The 20,862-nt window shown below is 38.5% G+C and overlaps 1 protein-coding gene across 1 annotated transcript in view; it reads right to left on the minus strand.

The window, feature by feature from the left end:
- MAP7D3 (MAP7 domain containing 3) overlaps window positions 1–20,862 on the minus strand; it is a 62,618-nt gene that overhangs the window by 32,487 nt on the left and 9,269 nt on the right. The window contains exons 2-6 of the mRNA XM_026652932.2: window positions 13,265–13,366; window positions 12,373–12,453; window positions 10,167–10,330; window positions 5,717–5,831; window positions 2,877–2,906 (exon numbers count right to left, since the gene is read on the minus strand). Coding sequence (XP_026508717.1) covers window positions 2,877–2,906; window positions 5,717–5,831; window positions 10,167–10,330; window positions 12,373–12,453; window positions 13,265–13,366 — 492 coding nt within the window. The remainder of the gene's footprint in view (window positions 1–2,876; window positions 2,907–5,716; window positions 5,832–10,166; window positions 10,331–12,372; window positions 12,454–13,264; window positions 13,367–20,862) is intronic.

Genomic DNA, 20,862 nt, shown 5'->3' on the forward strand with positions numbered 1-20,862 from the left:
TCAACTGACTAAGTATGAGTGATATATAACATTGTAAAACTAAACCTTATTAGGAACAAGAGATATGTACATGGTATTTGCATTTCCATTTGCAAGAAAGCTTTAAGTTACACCCACCGTTTAGGATACTTACGAACCCTACTTAACCTGTCTGGCCGACACAATTGTAATGACTTGATAAGATGGCTTCAATTATTTAGTCTGGCCATTAGCATGAAGAATTGCTTCTGAGGTCCTAGGGAATTATCTGAGAAAAATTTCATTGTATCAAATCAATGGTTTCTTAATTATTGGTATGACTTCGTTCTGTGTTTGTAGGATTTTCTTTGGAAAAAGAAAGTTATAAATCATTTATATATGAAAAATTGCAAGAATTGAGACAAGCGTGCAACATAATGCCAGGGTATTTTTTCAATGTGCACACGGGGCCTACACGGGTACAAGAGTGTGGCATCAAACTTCATGTCTGGTGACCATCATATTCTCTAATGGCATGCACCTTAGTCTCTCAGGCACTTCATCATCTGGTTTTGTGATAGGGAACTTTTCTCAATTGCTGGGATTTTGCTGTCAAGGACTCTATATATTTTATTATGCAATGTTGCCATTTCTCCCAGGATTCTTGACAACAGAATCTAACCCTGCACCAAGTGGAAAGCTCTATAAACTGGCATTTCTCCTGCACCCAGACTCCCTCCCAGAGCACGCACACCCCCTCCCCCACACACACCCCCAAACTCCCTGCCTCTTAGTTAACCAGCATTAGGGGGAGAGATAGCTCAGTGGTTTGAGCATTGGCCTGCTAAACCCAGGGTTGTGAGTTCAATCCTTGAGGGGGGCCACCTAGGGATCTGGGGCAAAATCAGTACTTGGTCCTGCTAGTGAAGGCAGGGGGCTGGACTCGATGACCTTTCAAGGTCCCTTCCAGTTCTAGGAGATAGGATATCTCCATTTTTCACTTACCAGCACCCCCCAGTCCCTGAACATGCCGGATAAAACAGCTTTTACTGTAAAATGCTTGATTGGGGGGGAGGGGGTTATTAATTTCTAACCACCAATGGGGAGTAATTCTGAATCATTTGCATTATCTCAATTTACAATATTTTCCGTATATAGGATTTGATCTTCCGGATGTTCTTGAAATGTCTGATTATGTATGGTTTACTTTTCAGTACACTTGTGAATCTACTGCTATCTCAGCCAGAGATTTACCTTGCTTGATCAAGAGTTCTAAATATTTATATTCACATGAAACCAGTTCTGAGCATGACAGAATGTGCCTGGAAAGAAAGATTGTTGGGCTACATTTTCTTGGATCATGAATTACTAAACACGGAAGGCTTTTCTGCAGTATCTGGAATAGCTTTGGTCTCCCAGCATATTTAAAAGTGGACCAACCTATCTCTGAATATGCCACATGAACAGACAGTCAGAAGAGAATATTGCAAATATTCTATAACTCTCTTATAATGATGTTGTTAGAGAAATTGAAACATTATTTATCAATAATGTGATAATACTATAGCAACCACAATGTTAGGCATTTTTCAGCTAGTGGGAAACAACTGGAATTAATACATGTACCTCAGGATGACATGTTTAATAGAAGTGAACCAATCCAATCAAACTGGTTAATTTTGGAGAAAACTGCCAATCCATGCTGAGGGGAGCAGGAGAAGAGGGAAAAAATGTGCTATGGCCGCCAGAATAAGCTCTGGCAGTTAAATCATGCTCAGTTAAACTTCATTGAGTTTTCAAGCCTCATATTGTCAGCATTATGAGACAGCTGGACTAGATTAGTATCGCTACGAGCATGCACAGATTTTTCAGTGCTCATAGACTTAGATGGGTCTCAGATGAGGGGGCTGTCATTTTAGCCCTCAGTTACAAAAAATAAATATCCCTGATTACACATAGGCCAGGTCTACACCAAACCTTTCCCAGCATAGCTATGTCGCTCCAGGGCATGAAGATGCATGATCCCTGATGGATGCAGATGTGCCAGCAAGAGTGTCTTGTGTAGATGCAGTTCTACCAGGCAATTATTTTGCTGGAATAAACTATACCAGCAAAAACAAGTTTGGCTGCTGTAAATGGTGTCTACATTGAAAGTGCTTTTGCCAGTATAATATACCACCAAAGCCCTTCAATTGTAGACCTGGCCTTAGAAACCATTTGAATTGCTTATAAATTAGTCTATGAGTGTCTCTCAAGCTCTTCCACGGAAGGTGCTAGAAAGTCAATGGAAAATGAATTTTAAAAGTTTGGAATCACTATCACTCATTGGAATAAACTGTCACCCATTATTTTTGCAAACTCCTTCCACAGAAATTAAATGTAGTTAAAGGAAAAGGCTCCCCTATATATTTGTTTGTACTATATCATGAAAATGTACCATTTGTGAAATGTACCAAATTTGTGCACTGGAGAGTTTCTCCAGCTATGGTTTAAATTGTTTGCAAAGTAACAAATCATTGTTTATAAAATTCTGGTTTACAGAGTACCATATTAATATACATTCAGCATATACCCAGAGCCAGAAACATCTCCCAATTTTTCCCATGCTTTATATCCTCATCCTTGAGGCACTAAACCGCAGATAATACCGTGTCTCAGACTCGCTGATGAGCTCATCAATGGAAAGGCCCACCTTAATTGGCTGGGAGGGATTGTTAAATATGTAGGGCATGCTCTCCACAGAGGACCAAGTGTGCTGCTTCTGCAGTGCTCTGAGCCCTGCTGGCCCAGATCCAGCAATAGAGCTCTATAAAAGTAACTCCCCTGAACTCCAATCAGTGAAAGTGAGAATTCCAGTTCAAAAGGTTAGTGGTTAGTGTAAAGTAATAGCAAAAGGCCATTTTGGAAATCAATACTACCAGCTCCACCTTCATCTGCAGTCTGTGGCTCTGTAGAAGAACAAGGTTTGTAAGATAAATCACAAGGCTGGACAGTAATTAATATAACAGAGACACGGGGAAAGTGGAAATAATACTTATAATTAAGGTAATCATTATTTCAACAAACACTTTATAGGACTTAAGCTCTAGATACAGCCTGACAGCCAACACCACAATTAGTTCCACCTTGAGTATTTTTGAAACAATTCCAACACTAGCGCAGAAAACAAAAGTGAGCTCAGGTACGTTTTTTATTTCTGCACAATCACTTCTAAAATTCCCATTGACTCGCATGTATCTCTGTCCTTACAACCTCCCTCTCTTCAACTGGAAATTGAGAAGTTATTATTAATAGCTCACTACACCAAGTTTGATTTTCCCTTAAAATATTTTTATTGCTCAGGAAAGTCAGGGCCTGATCATGTTTAGTGCCATGCATTGTGAAGACCTCCTTTCAGTTCCCATTATTTTCAATTCAATTTCAGTCATAGATTCCAAGGCCAGAAGGGACCATTGTGATCATTTAGTCTGACATCCTCCATAACACTGGCCATAGGACTGCCCCAAAATAATTCCTCGAGCAGCTCCTTCAGACAAACATCCAATCCTGAATTAAAAACACTCAGTGATGAAGAATTGACCACAACCCTTGGTAAATTATTTCAATGGTTAACCACCCTCACTGTAAAATGTATGCCTTATTTTCAGTCTGAATTTGTCTAGCTTTATAACTTCCAGCCATTGAATCATGTTGCACCTTGCTCTGCTAGATTGAAGAGCCAGTTATTAAATATTTGATTCCCATGTAGAACTTAGACCAATCAAGTCAACCTTTAGCCTCTCTTTATTAAGCAAAATAGACCAAGCTCCTTGAGTCTATCACTGTAAGGTTTGTTTTCTAATCCCTCTCTAATTTATCAATATCCTTCTTGAATTGTGGACCCCAGAAGTGGACACAGTATTCCAGCAGCAGTCGCCAAATACAGAGGTACAATAACCTCTCTACACCTACTCAAGATTCCTGTTTACGCATCCCAGGATCGCATTAGCTCTTTAGCACACATCATCATACTAGGAACTCTTGTTCAGCTGACTATCCACCATGACCCCTAAATATATTTTTCAGAGTCATTGCTTGCCAGGCGCCCCATCCCATAGGAATTGCCTATATTTTTTGTTTCTAAATGTATACAATTAGCCATATTAAAACACATGTTGTTTGCTTACATCCAACTTATAAAGCAAATCAGATTCCTCTGAATCAGTGACATGTCCTCTTCATTATTTATCACTCCCCCAAGTATAGAACAGAAATATTTATTGAACATTTCTGCCTTTTCTGCATTATTGTTGATAAGTTTACCACTTCCTTTGTCAGGATTCTTTTTGTTCCTAATATATTTAAATAACTCCTTATTGTCCTTAACTCTGCTGGCCATAGATTTCTCTGGGCTTGTCTACACTACGCAGCTTTTAGCGACAAGGCTGAGTCAACACAGCCTTGTCGCTAAAAGTCAGCGTGTGTAAACGCTCTCTCTGTATTTTGTCGGCACTTTTGCTGATGAAATACTTCCAGCCCCGCGAGCGGCATTAGCTTTGTGGTCAGGAGAGCGCTCCTGCCGACAAAGCCGCATTCACACTGCCACTTGTGTCGGCAAAACTTTTGTCTTTCGTGGGGGAGCTTTTTTAAGTACCTGTGAAAGACAAAAGTTTTGTCGACAATGTTGCAGTGTAGACAAGCCCTCTGTGTCCTTCCGCTTCCCTTATAAATTTTCCACAATTCCTAACTTCTGATTTATCTGCATTACTATCAATTTCACCTTTCTTCCATTTGTTAAATATTATTAATTTAATTTTTTTGATAGCTGTCTTCACTTCCTTCTAAAGCGGATTGGTTAACCAGCACAGCCATCTTCCTCAATTACGGGATTGTGGCTTTTTGTGTTCTTAAAAGATTCCCCGTTATCATTCAGAGTTTCCAGCTCAAAGTCTTCCTCCCAGCTGATCTGGCTCATAATTATTTTCAAGCTTTGTGAAACTTGCCCTAAGAAGGGACCAAGTATACATACTACTGGTCTGGACTTAGTTTTGCTTGTATATTATAAATGTGATCTAATCATGAACACTTGTACCTAAACTGCCATTACATTTTTAGTTCTATGATCAGTTCGTCTTTATCTGCTAGGACAAGGTCTAAAAGAATTCCCCTGTGTTGGCCACAACACTTTTTGAGTTAGGAAATTTTCATCTATAATGTTTAGAAATTCCAAACATGTTTTAATACTGCCAGCATGAGACCTTCAGCATGTGTCATTCAAACTCAAGTCCCCCATGATCATGCAGTTTTTTTCCTATAAATTATAGATAAGTGATTAAGGAGGCAGGTCATCCTGTTCTACTATTCTAATGTTGGGCTAATCAGAAACTGCTAATTACATCAAATTACATGATGGTTTAATAAGGACCTGTTTGAGACCAAGTACATTTAAAAATGTGTAACCTCAGGTGGGATTCAACATGGACTCCAGAGCTGAAAAGTTTGAGCATTAACCCCTGTGCCATCTTACCCATTTAACCTCTATTTAAAACATGGAGTATCATCAATTAGTATTCAAAGCAAGTCTATTAAAGGAAGCATTTTCAAGGCATTTTACAGGTAATAGCTGCATATCCATTATATTAAACAATAACAGTATTAAATAGAAATCATTAAAAAAGAATTATAAATACTACTTTTGAATTAATCTTCAAGACATCTTAATTATAAATGCGACAACACTATAAATCAACATAATGCACTAAAATTTAGCTACCCTTACCAGTCTTGCTGTCTGAATTTGAAGTTACAGACCCTCCCCATGACCATCTCTTTTGTCGTGTTTCCAGCCGTTGGCTCCGCTCCAAGGTACGATGCACAACTGCTTCATATCGCTCCTATTACAAAATAATATCTCTGTAAGGCTATATAAACCATTATTAAGCACAACTATGTTCAACACAAAACAATCTTTCTTCCCCAAAGAGCTTGAAATCTATCAAAAACATCTGTTTTACCTGCACCATGTGACCATAACTAATTCTAAAACAAATTTAATGTGCAAAAAGGCTGAAGACACCAATTAATCACTTTAATATAATGCACAAATATTCCTCTAATATTTCACACAGAGATGTGCTACACTGAAGTGAAATTAGACTTTTAGGGTTAACACATTCAAAGTGCAGTTGATCAAGAATCTGCTGTAGCGACTATGTATCAGTTCAGATATATTATATAGAACAACAACACTTATCCACAGGTGTCTTGATTATTAGAGACTTATAAATAAATATAAAGTGGGAGGAAGGATTATAAAATCTCAAGTGTTTAACTGTCAATTCTAGTTTTCCAACGAAGCAACCATTAGGGTATGAAACTTCAGAATTCTCCTGAAATAAATTATAATTTTTTTCAAGTGTTCATATATTAAACAATCTTAAAAATATTTGAAGTAAACTAGTAGAGATCTTTCTTTGTGAAAGACGACCTTTAATTAACATCCCACTGGAAGTTAGAATGTTGGCTAGAAGATTTTTTTTTTTTTTTTTTAAAAATATTTTTTTTTTTTAAGAAGAAAACTCATGAACTTTAAAGCACAACTGCTGACAGAAAATACTGTTGCTTATTGAAATATCTAAATAAAGTACATTCTTTTTTTTAAAAAAACTGTTTAAAAGTCTGCATTAACAAATATTAAGGACACTATCTTTTCAAAGTACTATACAAACATTAACTCATCTCTCTAAACATGAAGGAATTTTGCCATCGACTTCAATAGAAGAAAGAATGGACCCCAAAGAAGGTAAAACTTAAAAGGAAAACTTTATGACAAGCTGAAAGTCTGTTTTTACTTGTAAACTCTGGACTTCAGCAATAATTGCTGACATGACTAACATCTGGAACAGCACTGGAGTACAGCTCTCTCCCGTCTCAGGTATTCGTATCAATTGGTGGAGAAGGAAAACAAAACCCAGAACACTGAACTCCAGTCCTATCATATAAAAAGGGTTACACAGTTCACTTTTTAACAGACGACCTCTTCACCATCCTCAGGGTTTATAAGCATATGGGACTGCCTGGCTATGAAGATCAACAACAGAATCATATCCTGGAATAGCTACGATTGAGAGCTCCTTCGTCAGTATTTATCACCAACACGCTACAAGATACCAAGGGACCAGTTATCCAAACAATTTTCTCTCCTTGGAACAGAAGGCTTCCATTCTCCCGTAACATGAATTTCGTAACAACACAGACTAAAAAGTCTTTGCATGCACTTTGAGGTTTCTTCTGTGACAAAAAACTTGGAAGGAAAGGTTAAAAATGCCCCAAGCTCTGAAGAGACAGAAGGTCTTGTTTGCCATGCAAAGCTTTCCAGAAAAATATTCTTTGGACTGTAGATTATCTACGTCTAAAGAAAGATAAGACAGCAACTCCAATCTGGTTTATTTTACTGACTTTTGGTACAATCTAGGACCCTTATCCTGTAATCACATCCATGTGGACAGAACTCTAAGGTATCAATGACCAAAGTATCTAGACAAGGATCTATAGAACACACTGTTACTGAGATTCTTTTAATTATTTTTATTGCAGCAGAATTTAAAGGTCCCAATCGGGGATCAGGGCCCTATTGCACCAACATAATGACAGTATCTCAAAAAGATTACAGTCTAAGTATTGTTGCACACACAACCTATATATTTTGCATAGCTGGTAACAATGCACTTGAGTCTTAATTATTGTCATTAAACAGAATAATATTTTTAAATCTTAGTAATGATGTTTTCATGATTAGTCTCAGGCAGGTCGCAACTAATTCTTCCGTCTGTTCTCACTATGGTGATTCCTTTTTTAAGTTACCTGTGGGAGGTGACTAATCAGAAATGATTTGGCTGAAACATGAAACAAAGAATGAAAAAATATGGTTTGCTATGTCCTTTACCATCCATTGTGCTCGGTAAATCTTGAAGTGGAGGAAGAGGTCTTAAATTATTTGTGTCAAACGATCTGGAAAAAGGGGTAAACAGTGAGGTGGCAAAATTTGCAGATGATATAAAACTACACAAGATAGTTGAGTTCCAGGCAGACTGTGAAGAGCTACAAAAAGATCTCTCAAAACTGAGTGACTGGGCAACAAAATGGCAGATGAAATTCAATGTTGATAAATGCAAAGTAATGCACATTGGAAAACATAATCCTAACTACACATAAAATGATGCGGTCTAAATTAGCTGTTACCACTCAAGAAAGATCTTGGAATCATTGTGCATAGTTCTCTGAAAACATCCACTCAATGTGCAGCGGCAGTCAAAAAAGCAAACAATGTTGGGAATCATTAAGAAAGGGATAGATAATAAGACAAAAAAATATATTGCCTCTATATAAATCCGTGGTACGCCCACATCTTGAATACTGCGTGCAGATGTGGTCGCCCCATCTCAAAAAAGACATACTGGCATTGGAAAAGGTTCAGAAGAGGGCAACAAAAATGATTAGGGGTATGGAACGGCTGCCATATGAGGCAAGATTAATAAAAATAGGACTTTTCAGCTTGGAAAAGAGACGACTAAGGGGGGATATGATAGAGGTCTATAAAATCATGACTGGTGTGGAGAAAGTAAATAAGGAAGTGTTATTTATTCTCTCTCATAACACAAGAACTAGGGGTCACCAAATGAAATTAATAGGCAGCAGATTTCAAAACAAACAAAAGGAAGTATTTCTTCACACAATGCACAGTCAACCTGTGGATCTCCTTGCCAGAGGATGTTGTGAAGGCCAAGACTATAACAGAGTTCATAAAAGAACTAAATAAATTCATGGAGGATATTAGCCAGGATGGGCAGGGATGGTGTCCCTAGCTTCTGTTTGCCAGAAGCTGGGAACGGGTGACAGGGGATGGATCACTTGATGATTACCTGTTCTGTTCATTCCCTCCGGGGGACCTGGCATTGGCCACTTTCGGAAAACAGGATACTGGGCTAGATGGACCTTTGGTCTGACCCAGTATGGCCTTTCTTATGTTCTTATTGGTAAATATCAAACAGTTTATTTTAAAGTAAAGTATTTTCTGATCATATTTCTCATTATCCAGCCCCTGCCTTCACTTCCTGGTTGAACGCAGTTTGTATGGTTAGACTCTCATCATTAGGCAAAACTAGAAGATACTCTCCCAGGTGCTAGGTTCTGTGTGTGTAGATGTCTGCGTCTGATCCTCTTCTAAGGAGAGGATCTGGTAAAGCTCAGGTTAATATCAGTCAGAGACTGATTTGTCAGGGATTGTTTCCCTGATAATCAAATAAATGGTTTCACCAATAGCCACTGGTGTTGCCTTCAGGCTAAACTTTCTTTGGAGAAAGTCTGAAGCTAAAAACAGTGCTTTTGTGTTCCAAGAGATGTAGTTCCATTAGACTGCAATTCCATTTTGAATCACCAACAGTACAGGACAAACATTTTTGCTTGTTTTTCAGCAATGTAAATTATTTCTTTAGCTGCTAAATTGAAACACCTGGGACTTAATTATCCTCAAACAACATGAGCGTAACAGCATTCACGTTAAAGAGTTGCACACAAAACATGCACAAGAGGAACATCGGGTAACTGAAAATGGCACAAAATGTAAGCGCAACCAGTGTAGGATGATGCTTCTAAGAGTGCAGAATGCCCATATTAGGTCAGAGGGAGGACAAAGTGACAGTCATAAAAGGATGGCCAATACATAGTTCAAAGTTGCAGAGGATAACTATATAAGGCAGAAAGAGTAGTCTGTGATCAGCAGCACAAAAGAAGGCACCATGAGTAGTAACATAGGAGAACTGAGACAGTGGGAATCAGCCAGAACCCAGTGGAAAACACATCAAGTTAGGAAACCACGTTAGTTTACTAAAAACACAGCAAAACTTGTCTACAAAATGAAAGTTAAAATGTCAGGGATATTTTCACACTCTAAGTTAAAAATTATTAAGAACAAACTAAGATAACTAGCTAATGTTCCCTTTGGTACAGGGAGAGCTAGGACTGACTGGAATTAACTGTGAGACTAAATAATGGATCACCATTGAAAAAGGTAACTTGTGTGCTTTGAATACTGGAGTAGGAATTCCAACAACTTTCAAAAGAACAACTGATCAATGTACTACTTTATACTATCCTTAACTAATCTATTTCATAATAAGGATATAATTTAGACAGTTTTCACAACGTTACATAATAGCCATGAACAGTACCTTTTCCGCCTCTATTTTTTGTTTTCTTTTTTCTTCTACTGCTGCTCTTCTCTGTTCTTCTTTCTGTTTCTGTTCTTTCAATTTTCTCTGCTTTTCTTCCATCTGTTTTTCATACTGCAGTTTTGCTTTTTTTTCCTTTTCAAATATCTGTGTTTCTTTGGCAGCTATTCATGTTAAAAAAATTTAAATAAGTAAACTTAAATCAAACTTTAAAAAGTATTCACAAATACTACAATTGACAAATGTGAAAAACATATTAGTCCACCTCTACAACATAACATTCTAGTTGATCTAATTCAGATGTATAGTTAATCTTACATCTTAATCAAATAATGTTGCATGTGACCTAACCTTCTATTCCATTGTGTCCCCAGCTCTGGAAACAGACTGGAACTTTTTCTGAAGTTTTACACTTTATGATCTGTATGTAAGTTCATAGAGAACATGCCTTATGCTATGCATGCATTTGCAGTGCTGTCATAATGCATTTATCAACATTGAATTTCAAAGTAATGCACATTGGAAAACAATCCCAACGACACATATAAAATGATGGGGTCTAAATTAGCTGTTACCACTCAAGAAAGAGATCTTGGAGTCATTGTGGATAGTTCTCTGAAAACATCCACTCAATGTGCAGCAGCAGTCAAAAAAGCAAACAGAATGTTGTGAATCATTAAGAAAGGGGTAGATAATAAGAGAGAAAATAACATATTGCCTCTATATAAATCCATGGTACGACCACATCTTGAATACTGCGTTGTCGCTTCAACTCAAAAAAAGATATATTGGAATGGGAAAAGGTTCAGAAAAGGGCAACAAAAATGACTGGCGTATGGAACGGCTTCCATATGAGTAGAGATTAATAAGATTGGGACTTTTCAGATTGGAAAAGGGATGGCTAAGAAGTGATATTATAGAGGTCTATAAAAATCATGACTGGTGTGGAGAAAGTAAATAAGGAAGTGTTATTTACTCCTTCTCAAAACACAGAAACTGGGGTCACCAAATGAAATTAATAGGCAGCAGGTTTAAAACAAATGGAAGTATTTCTTCACACAACGCACAGTGAACCTGTGGATCTCTTTGCCAGAGGATGTTTATAAAAGAACTAGATAAATTCATGGAGGATAGGTCCATCAATGGCTATTAGCCAGGGTGGGCAGGGATGGTGTCCCTAGTCTCTGTTTGCCAGAAGCTGGGAATGAGCGACACCTGTTCTGTTCATCCCCTCTGGGGCACCTGGCATTGGCCACTATTGGAAGACAGGAACTGGACTAGATGGACCTTTGGTCTGACCCAGTATGTTCTTAATATTAAAGCCTCACTAGGAAGCTGGGCATCAGAGGAAAACTTAATATGGGCTTCTGTGTCACATTTCCCACCCATTTATATGTAATAATAAAAACAAAATTCTAAATCACTGAATGAGAAAATGAGAAAACATGGCAGTTAACACATCAGAGTTCAGACTACATGTACTTTCTCAAAAGTTCAGAATCTTCCACAACATACTTCTGGAAATTACTGTACAGTTTAAAGGCAAGCCCACAATAAAATAAATGAGCCCAAAATTGAACATAATGGCAGAAAAGCCGGAGGTCAGCAGGAAGATGTTAACTAAATGGATAAGTCACTGTACTAGTATGCAGTATCTCTGAGCTTTACCACACTTGTAGATGCATGGCCCACATTTATACAACTTTTCCTGGATGAGACCCTGGATTCTTATCTAAAATGAAGTGCAATATAAATTTATTTGATAAGGACTCAATCCAGGAGCCTTTTATTCTTTCTAGAATCTTAAAAAAAGAGATATGTTGAAGGCAATAAAGCAGTTCAGATGGCCAAACATTTCTGGATCATCAATAATATTGTCTGAATGGTATTCTATACACAATATAAACACAGAAATCTGTCAAGTGTCTTTTGTCTACCCTGATACTTTTCTCAAAATCTCACACTCACCAATACCACAGCATTGGTGGGTTGTACTAGTGGGGACTGGGTGCTTGCAAAGATTGGCCACTAACATTGTACCACTATAATCTACCCCACACGGGCTGGAAGTGGAAGTTTAAGAAGAATGCCAGGGTACACAAAGACAAGAAGACTTTGGGAAAGAACTAATGTGTGGCATTGTATGTAACTGATACCACAAGCATTAATACATATGATTTTAACATATGATTAAACGTAAATATACCATTTTGCTTTTCCCGCTCTTCTCTTCGCTCCCGGGCTAGTCTTTGTCTTTCTTCTGTTCTCAGAGTGGAGCCATCTATCACTGTCAAAAAATGGGTTTGTAATTGTTAGTCATTTAGAACACAGTTTTAAAAAGAAACAAGCTGTTTTAAATATAGATTATTGAAATGATTATTGAACTCATTCTGAGAAAGGCACCCATTCACCACGGTATAATGTACTTTATGCAGGTTAGAAGAGTACTAACAAGTTTTTCCTCCGGTACAGGAAGCATGTACTCTGGAACTCCTCCTCCCCCCCCCAACCAATCCAACAATCTTAAGAGGACCAGCAAATACCAGACATAAGATTAAATGTCCCAAGCCATAAAATTAATAGAAAGCCTAAACAAAGAGGTGGGCCCTGCATTATGCTCTAACCACAGCCCATATTTCTGGCAGGTGTAAATTCCAGAGGTGAGAGGCTGTGACCAAGAATGACCTGTCTCTGGCTCCCACAAAGGTTACCACGAATACAATTAGCTGAAGTGCTACGGTTATAAAAACCATGTGTTGTGAAGAGCCAAGGGGAGAATGGTCTTTCAGTTGAGTGGAGCCCAGACCATTTGGGTCTTTTGTAGACAGTACCAAAACCCTTAATTGCACCTGGAAGTGAACTGGCAACAAGAGCGGAGTATAGAGCACAAAAATTAATTTGTCTTCACTGTTCTGCCCTACTCAGAGTGGGCAAGATGCACTAACTGAATCCTGGGAAGAGCAAGAGTGGAAGCCTGAGTGATGTCCAAAAGTGACTGAGTTCTCTAAAGGGAGAAAGCAAAGGCGCCTCAGAACAGTCCTATCCAACCCTGTCAACTCAACGAAACTTTTAAGATCAACAGTAGTCAGAGATTACACCTGGTTTAGTTGCAGTCTGTAGGTTTATTGCAGTTTGGACTGGAACAGGGCTAATACCACTTTGGTTTCTTCTTTCTTCTGCTATTGCTTGGGCTGCAGCAACTGTAAAAACAAAAAACAAAACAAAAACAAAAAATAGTTTAAAGAGACAATTACTACCAATAAGATTGTCATCAACAGGGCTCATTTATTTATTTTATTCCTGAAATCTCTGGTCAGGTTTTTCTCCCCCATTATTTTGCATGGATATCCTGTTCACTGTGGTGTCATTTTACACTTAAACTAGTCACTCTCTTCTTCCCGCTAGAGTGAAGCAACTGTGAATGGGAAAGTAAATGCAAGGGGAGAAATGTTCAAGGTTAAGGACAAACAACCTATCTCCATATCTCCGCACACAATTAAGAGGGAGAGACCTCTTTCATGAGTGATCTGTACAATACTCCCAATCTTCCCTCCATGTAAACCCCTACAGCCAAAGTAATGAACATAGAGCTAGAAGACCATTTGTCATCTTTGGTTCCTAAAAGAACCCAATCTCAAGAACCACCACCAAGAAACCAAACACAAACATAAGACTTTATATGTACTAAAATGTTAAAAAAAAAAAATCTAGACCCATTTGTAGCAAAAGTTATCCTAGTCAAATGATTTAAAGTTTATAGTTAAGGATGGATGATTATTAAATTTGGTATTTTTCCTGAAAGAAACAGCATTGTCAATGGTCTATGGCTTTCCTTTAATTGGGTAGTACAAAATGCAAAGGAAGGAAGGAAGAACATTTCTCTTCTCCATGACAACTAGTTCTGTCATGGTAATAATCCTTCCTAAGGCTGTGCCCAGGAACATTCACCTCAAAGTGTGTAATCCCATGTGATATGAATGATAAATGCTGATTACAATACTTATTCAGCAACTCTAAATTGTCACCCACAGCTGTTGCCATGGCTTGAATACCTCACTGCAGCACCAAACAGCCTTCTTCAATCCTACCTATGTACTCTATTACATCTTTGAGGGTCTTTTAATATAAATAAACGATATCACATATTACAAAATGATATTCTGGTCAGTTGGCAAAGTATAAAAATGGATATGTTGCAATTTTACTAAGTACACTAAAGATTTAAAAATCAAAAAGCTAATTTTGTACATTGTGGCATTTGTCATGCAGACAATATTAATCCAACTCAAAGCAGTGAACAGAGAACACAATTTTTCCAACCACACAAGGGCTAACATGAGAAAGAGGCATAACACAAAATAGGGTATAGCAGGCATATCTGAGTACAGGCACAGATGCAGCACTTACTGCACCAGTGAAAATGAACAAAAAAGCCTTCAATGAATAGAAGACTAGAATATGACCAATCTTACAACACAACTGAAGAATAAAATTGAAAAGCCTTTTGATAATGATACCAAGCTACATATCCTCATCTCTCACAGAGACAAAGGTGAGGGGGTATGACGATTTGTAAGAGATAGATCAAGAGAATTCAAACTTAGTACAGGTGGGAAATGAACACTCCAGACCAAATTCAACCCTGGCACAAAAGGTTAAACATTCTATGACTTCAATCACGCCAGATTACGTACACCAAGACTGACATTTTTACCTCAAGACTCCAAAATATATTTTAAACAATCATTCTGCTGTGTTTTGTAACAGAATGCTTCTTGTGTGATGCAAACTGTAATATAAACTGGAATAAAATTTTGAGGATGGAATTAACTATATGCAAATACTGCAGTACTTTTAGTACTTAAAGTCATGACTTGTTGATTTACTATGCAAATGAAATTAACTGTTGCCTTTGGTTTCAAAACCTCATTAAAGATACATCTTAAATGTTTTAATGTTAAGTATTTTCCATAAAATCTATTCATATACTCAATTTAACTTTTATGAAGCTGAAATTAACATATGTAGTCCTATTTTTACCAGCTTTTCTCATAAAGTATCACAAAGTCATTAGTTCTACCTTCTCCAACATCTTTGTATTTGCATCTTTGCAAGTGAATTGTGTCAAAAATCTCTTGAGCTGGTATTTTTGTCTCTCTCCACATGAGACACAAGAAGTGCTGTTTTAACTTTTAAAGAGGAATATTTGGGGCCTAGCTACAGTAATGCCACATTTGTAAGTTTCCAATGTGCACATTTAAGAGCCTATCCACTTCATCAATTTATTTGCATGAGCTTTTGGGGGAAATGTGAGGAAACGTGGTTATTGATCACTGGTATCTTTGTGCATTTTCTTTTAGATTAATTTCTTCTGGTTAGTTAACACTGGTTAAGTGGCCGGAGCCAGGCTGCTACATTTGGGAGACAGCTTGGCATATATTTCTAAAGGTTTAACTAGGGCATACAGAACACAGGATAAGCACTTTTAGTCTTATATAAAAATCCAATTAAATGTATTCCCTAAATGGTTATTTTTAAATAAACACTTAATTGTTTAGTTTTTACAATAATTATCCTAGTATTTTTCCATGGCACCTATCACCAGTATTCTAAGCATATTTTAGCCATGGCAAACTACTACCCAAGATTATCCTCTTTTTTCCCCAGTATGAAAGGCATTTCAGGACAATATTCCCTAATAATGAAGGAACTAGAGACAATTCTGCTTTCTCACAAGTACAAATTCCTCTTAAAAACAGTCTTGACAAGTTTTCCTTAGTGCTAAATAAACAAGCGGCTCCAAAACTCTATCAACACTCCCAAAGTATTTCTAAAATTTCAACTTAAGTCACTTGTTTTTAGAAATGTGTAGTTTAATTTAGTGCTGGTGAAGGTACCTGGGGACTAAAGCCCTCTATTCCACACAAATTTCCTTACACTGCCCCACCAAGTGTCTCCCAATTATGATCTGGAGCCACCACTTCATACCCATTCAGCTTCGAACCATCTCAGCAAAGTTGTCAACCACGTTGCCATTTACTATCAGTGGAGTGGTAGGTGAGTCTCTGTGCAAAAGAGCCACTTTTCCCATTGGGAAGTGTGCAATAATCTAAACTATCCGAGATTATAAAAGCAAGGATCGGAGTATCAAGGTTTGCATCTGAACGAAACAGTGGCAAAAACATCATCCCGGTGAATGCTGCTATGATTGTCTAACACAGGGGTTCTCAAACTGGGGGTTGTGACTCCTTAGGGGGTTGCGAGGTTATTACGTGGGGGGCTGCAAGCTGTCAGCCTCCACCCCCAAACCTTGCTTCACCTCCAGCATTTATAATAGTGTTAAATATATAAAAAATGTGTTTTTAATTTATAGGGGGGAGGGTTGCATTCAGAGGCTTGCTTTGTGAAAAGTTTGAGAACCACTGGTCTAAGAGAAGCTGTGGATTCAACTCACTTTCAGGTTAGAAATTAATTACAAATGGTGGGGAAACATTCTCAATTAAAGGAGCATATATAATTCTTGCGCCGTCTTCCAATTCCCTCCTCCATCCTAGCAGCACAACTTCGTTCTTACTCAGATTACGCATCAGCTAGCCCTCATGCGTGCTTCCCTCTCTACCAAACAACAAGTAAATCATTTTCCAGCACTGGCTGGGCAAAGACAGAGAGAGAGGTAGGTGCTACCAAATCTGCTGCAATTACCAGAATTCCATGCTGCTTTACTAATCCACGTAGGAGTCCCATATAAAACACTGAACAATGAGGTGACAAGCTAGAACCCAGCAAGAGAGTTTTCAGCACAGAAGGGTAATTGACCAAGCTATATTTGGGGAAACTCTCCAAAATATGAGTATGAAGCCACTGAAGGGCACCCTGTCTACACTAACTATGGTTCTCAGGCAAATTGTTGCAGCCATCTGCATGAAGTAGAACTGCAGCAGACACTCTTCCAGTTGTTCTCAATTTCCTTCTTGGCTCTGCTTCAGCCCATCCAGTCTCTCTACTGCTGCCACATCCACCCTAACGCCTTTCCCAAATTTAACACTGAGGTTGCCTCCAATACTGCATTTGGAACGTGCTCCACAGTTTTTCTATATTCTGACATTAGACCAAGTGTCTTAATCGGATTTGATTTAGAAAGCACCGGCTTTTTCTAAGGTATTTTGATATGATAATGCATATAATAAATAAAATATATAATAAAGCATTTTAAGAGGGCAACGTCTTCCTCTCCAAATCCACACACAAATCTTCTAAAGGACCGGGGAATATGTAAAATAAGTCATTAATTTCCCCTCTCACTTTGGCAATTTTTTTATTAAGTTGTTTATTGCATTCTGTTTACAAACATATTTATCTATGCACCAACCTTCTGCTATAATTGAAGTTGCCCACAAAAGAATACTCAGCCCTACAATCCCAACAGTGTTAACAGCAAATGGCCATGAACTATATAATGTTTCTTCTTTGTCTAAAAGCATGGTGTGAAGTAGACGATGTTACAGGGAAGCAGGGAGAATTGGACAGGTTGACATTGTTCATTGTGCTTCTTTGTGAAAGAGTGATTCATCAAGAAATATTTGTACTCTACATGAGATTCTTCACTAGAGCATACCAATATTAACAAAGATAAAACATTTGATTCAAAGAGGATGCTGTCCCACACAGTTTCCATGGGCCAAGAACCACAGAAGCCTCTGGTTAGCTAGAAAGCCCCCACCAAAAGCCACTTTCACCTCCTCCTAAAGTTAACAAACCAAATAGTCACCTTACATACTTTTAAACATGTCTTTTTAAAACAAGATACCAGATTCCAGCATTACTATCCTTGCACAACAAAGTTCAATTCAGTTGGGATACATCTTCATTACAACTATTTATGTCATTTACATACAAAAACAGGCGAACTCTAAAATGCCCTAGTTCATTAATTAGTGTGAAAACAGTTTATACACTAAAACCACACTTGTTATTACATCATTTCAAATTGCTTTAAAAATAAAAGATGAAAAGTTACACCCTATAGTACAATAACTTTAAGGGCAATATACCCACAGAAGTGGATCAGACCCCTCCATACTTTGACACGGTAGGACACCAACTTAACAACAAGTGCAAGGAGGAGCAGAAAGTTAAACTGCAGAGGTTTAAACCTCAACTCTGAGTGTGGAATTATTTTTAATATTTTGGGAGGTTGTGTATGCACTCAGATTCACTTATTACCAACACTTATAGATGTTTCAGGCTCCTAATTCTATTCCCTTTTCAACACTATTTCTTTTGCATATTTCTCACAGGATGAGCTTGTCTTCAGCACAGCATGAGCTCAAGTTCTTTACACTCAAATTAACTTGAGTTAGGCCAAGTGAGAGCAGTCACAATGCCAAACACCACCTGAGTCGCACAGAATGACTGGATTAGCAGCAGAGAGTAGCCTGAATCCCAACTGCATTACTAGCTCAAGTGTCAGCAGCACTCAACACACACACACCAAAAAAAGTCAGCTAGCTCCAGTTTAAAGCACCACTTAACTCGAGCATGAGATTTACATACAGCTGCAAGTCAGGCTGGGGAAACACTCAAGTTATACCCCGAGCTAACAGTGCAATGAAGACAAGCCCCACGATAACCTTCTGGCCTCCCTTTCATATCTACTTTTCCTTTGTAACATACATTTACATTTTTCTTCCCCATAGCATTATCTTCAGCACAGGGAAAGGGGCTAGCTTCCTCGCTTCCCACCTTCTCCCTTTCCATCATCGGTCTAGTTCAGTGGTTCTCAAACTTTTGTACTGGTGACCCCCTTCACATAGCAAGCCTCTGAATGCGACCCCCCCTAATAAATTAAAAACACTTTTTTTATATATTTAACACCATTATAAATGCTGGAGGCAAAGCGGGGTGTGGAGTGGAGGCTGACAGCTTGCGACCCCCCCCATGTAATAACCTCACGACCCCGAGGGGTCCCGACCCCCAGTTTGAGAACCCCTGGTCTAGTTTCTCCTCTCTTGTTCTGATCATCCCCTTCTAAATGTTGTTTGTGCTTGTTTGCATGCTGTGACGGGTTGGATCACAGAAACCCCCTTGGGAGCTGCCACCCGATGTGCAAAGACTACCCCGTTTCTGTTTTCCCTGCCAGCTCAGGACTCCAGCACCCTGTCTTGCTGAGCCAGACTCTCCCGTCTGCTCCAACACAGACCCAGGGTCTGAATCACTTGTCCCAAAGCTGCAAGTTTACCTGAAAACAGCTCACAGAAGTGTGCTTGTCTCTAGCACTCAGATGCTCAACTCCCAATGGGGTCTAAACCCAAATAAATCCATTTTACCCGGTATAAAGCTTATACAGAGTAAACTCATAAATTGTTCGCCCTCTATAACACTGATAGAGAGAGATGCACAGTTGTTTGCTCCCCCAGATATTAATACATATTCTGAGTAAATTACTAAATAAAAAGTGATTTTATTAAATACAGAAAATAGGATTTAAGTGGTTCCAAGTGGTAACAGGCAGAACAAAGTAAGTCACAAGCAAAATAAAATAAAATGCGCAAATCTATGTCTAATCAAACTAAATACAGATAATCTCACCCTCAGAGATGCTTCAGTAAGTTTTTCTCAGACTGGACACCTTCCAGCCCTGGGCACAATTCTTTCCCCTGGTATAGTTCTTGTTCCAGCTCAGGTGATAGCTACGGGATTCTTCATGATGGCTCCTCCCCCCCCTTTGTTCTGTTCCACCCCTTTATATATCTTTTGCATAAGGCGGGAACCCTTTGTCCCTCTGGGTTTCCACCCCCCCTCACTGGAAAAGCACCAGGTTAAAGATGGATTCCAGTTCAGGTGTCATGATCACCTGTCACTGCAAGACTTCATTGCCCACTTGCCAGCACACACATATACAGGAAGACTCACAGGTAAACACAGCCATCTGCGGATAATGGTCCTTGTTAATGGGAGTCATCAAGATTCCAAACCATCATTAATGGCCCACCCTTTACATAATTACAATTGGCCCTCAGAGTTATGTTTTATATTTCTAGTTTTAGATACAAGAGTAGTACATTTCTATAAATAGGATGATCACACTCAGTAGATTATGAGCTTTGTAATGATACAAGAGACCTTTTGCACGAAGCATATCCCAGTTACATTATAGTCACTTATTATCATGTTTTTATAAAACCATATAGACTGCACGTCACACATGCTCGCTATTGTTTAATACCTCAGAACTCAAACAAGCAGCCATCTGTACAACAGAGCCTAGCACTGCAAATCACAAGTGATTCAAGTCAAATTCTGTGAAAGCCCAACTCTGAACTACCTTTAAAGAGAAAACAATGGCTCCATTATGTGATATAAGCGAAAACTACTGCTAGTGCATTTTTAACCTTTATCCCTTCTTCTCCTTCCTTATTAGGGTGACTACACTACTTGTTAACGTTATTTCTCCTTCTCAGCAAGCGAGCACGAGGGTGCTACACAAGCAGTGCATCCAAGATGTACAAGAAGAGGCCAGATCCCAACACTCTTCTCCATGCATGCAGGACCCATGGGCTCAAACCCAGTCATGCATCAGTACATCCTCCGTGCTGACCTGTTACCTTTTTATAGTTTAGATTGTCCTTTTGCAACACCAGAATAAAACATTTGCTTTTCATTGCCTTCTGCAGAAGAGAATGGTATGAAATTTAAA

Source organism: Terrapene carolina, unplaced genomic scaffold (genome assembly GCF_002925995.2).
Source record: "Terrapene carolina triunguis isolate 2854851 unplaced genomic scaffold, T_m_triunguis-2.0 Scaffold131, whole genome shotgun sequence".
NCBI lineage: Eukaryota > Metazoa > Chordata > Testudines > Emydidae > Terrapene > Terrapene triunguis.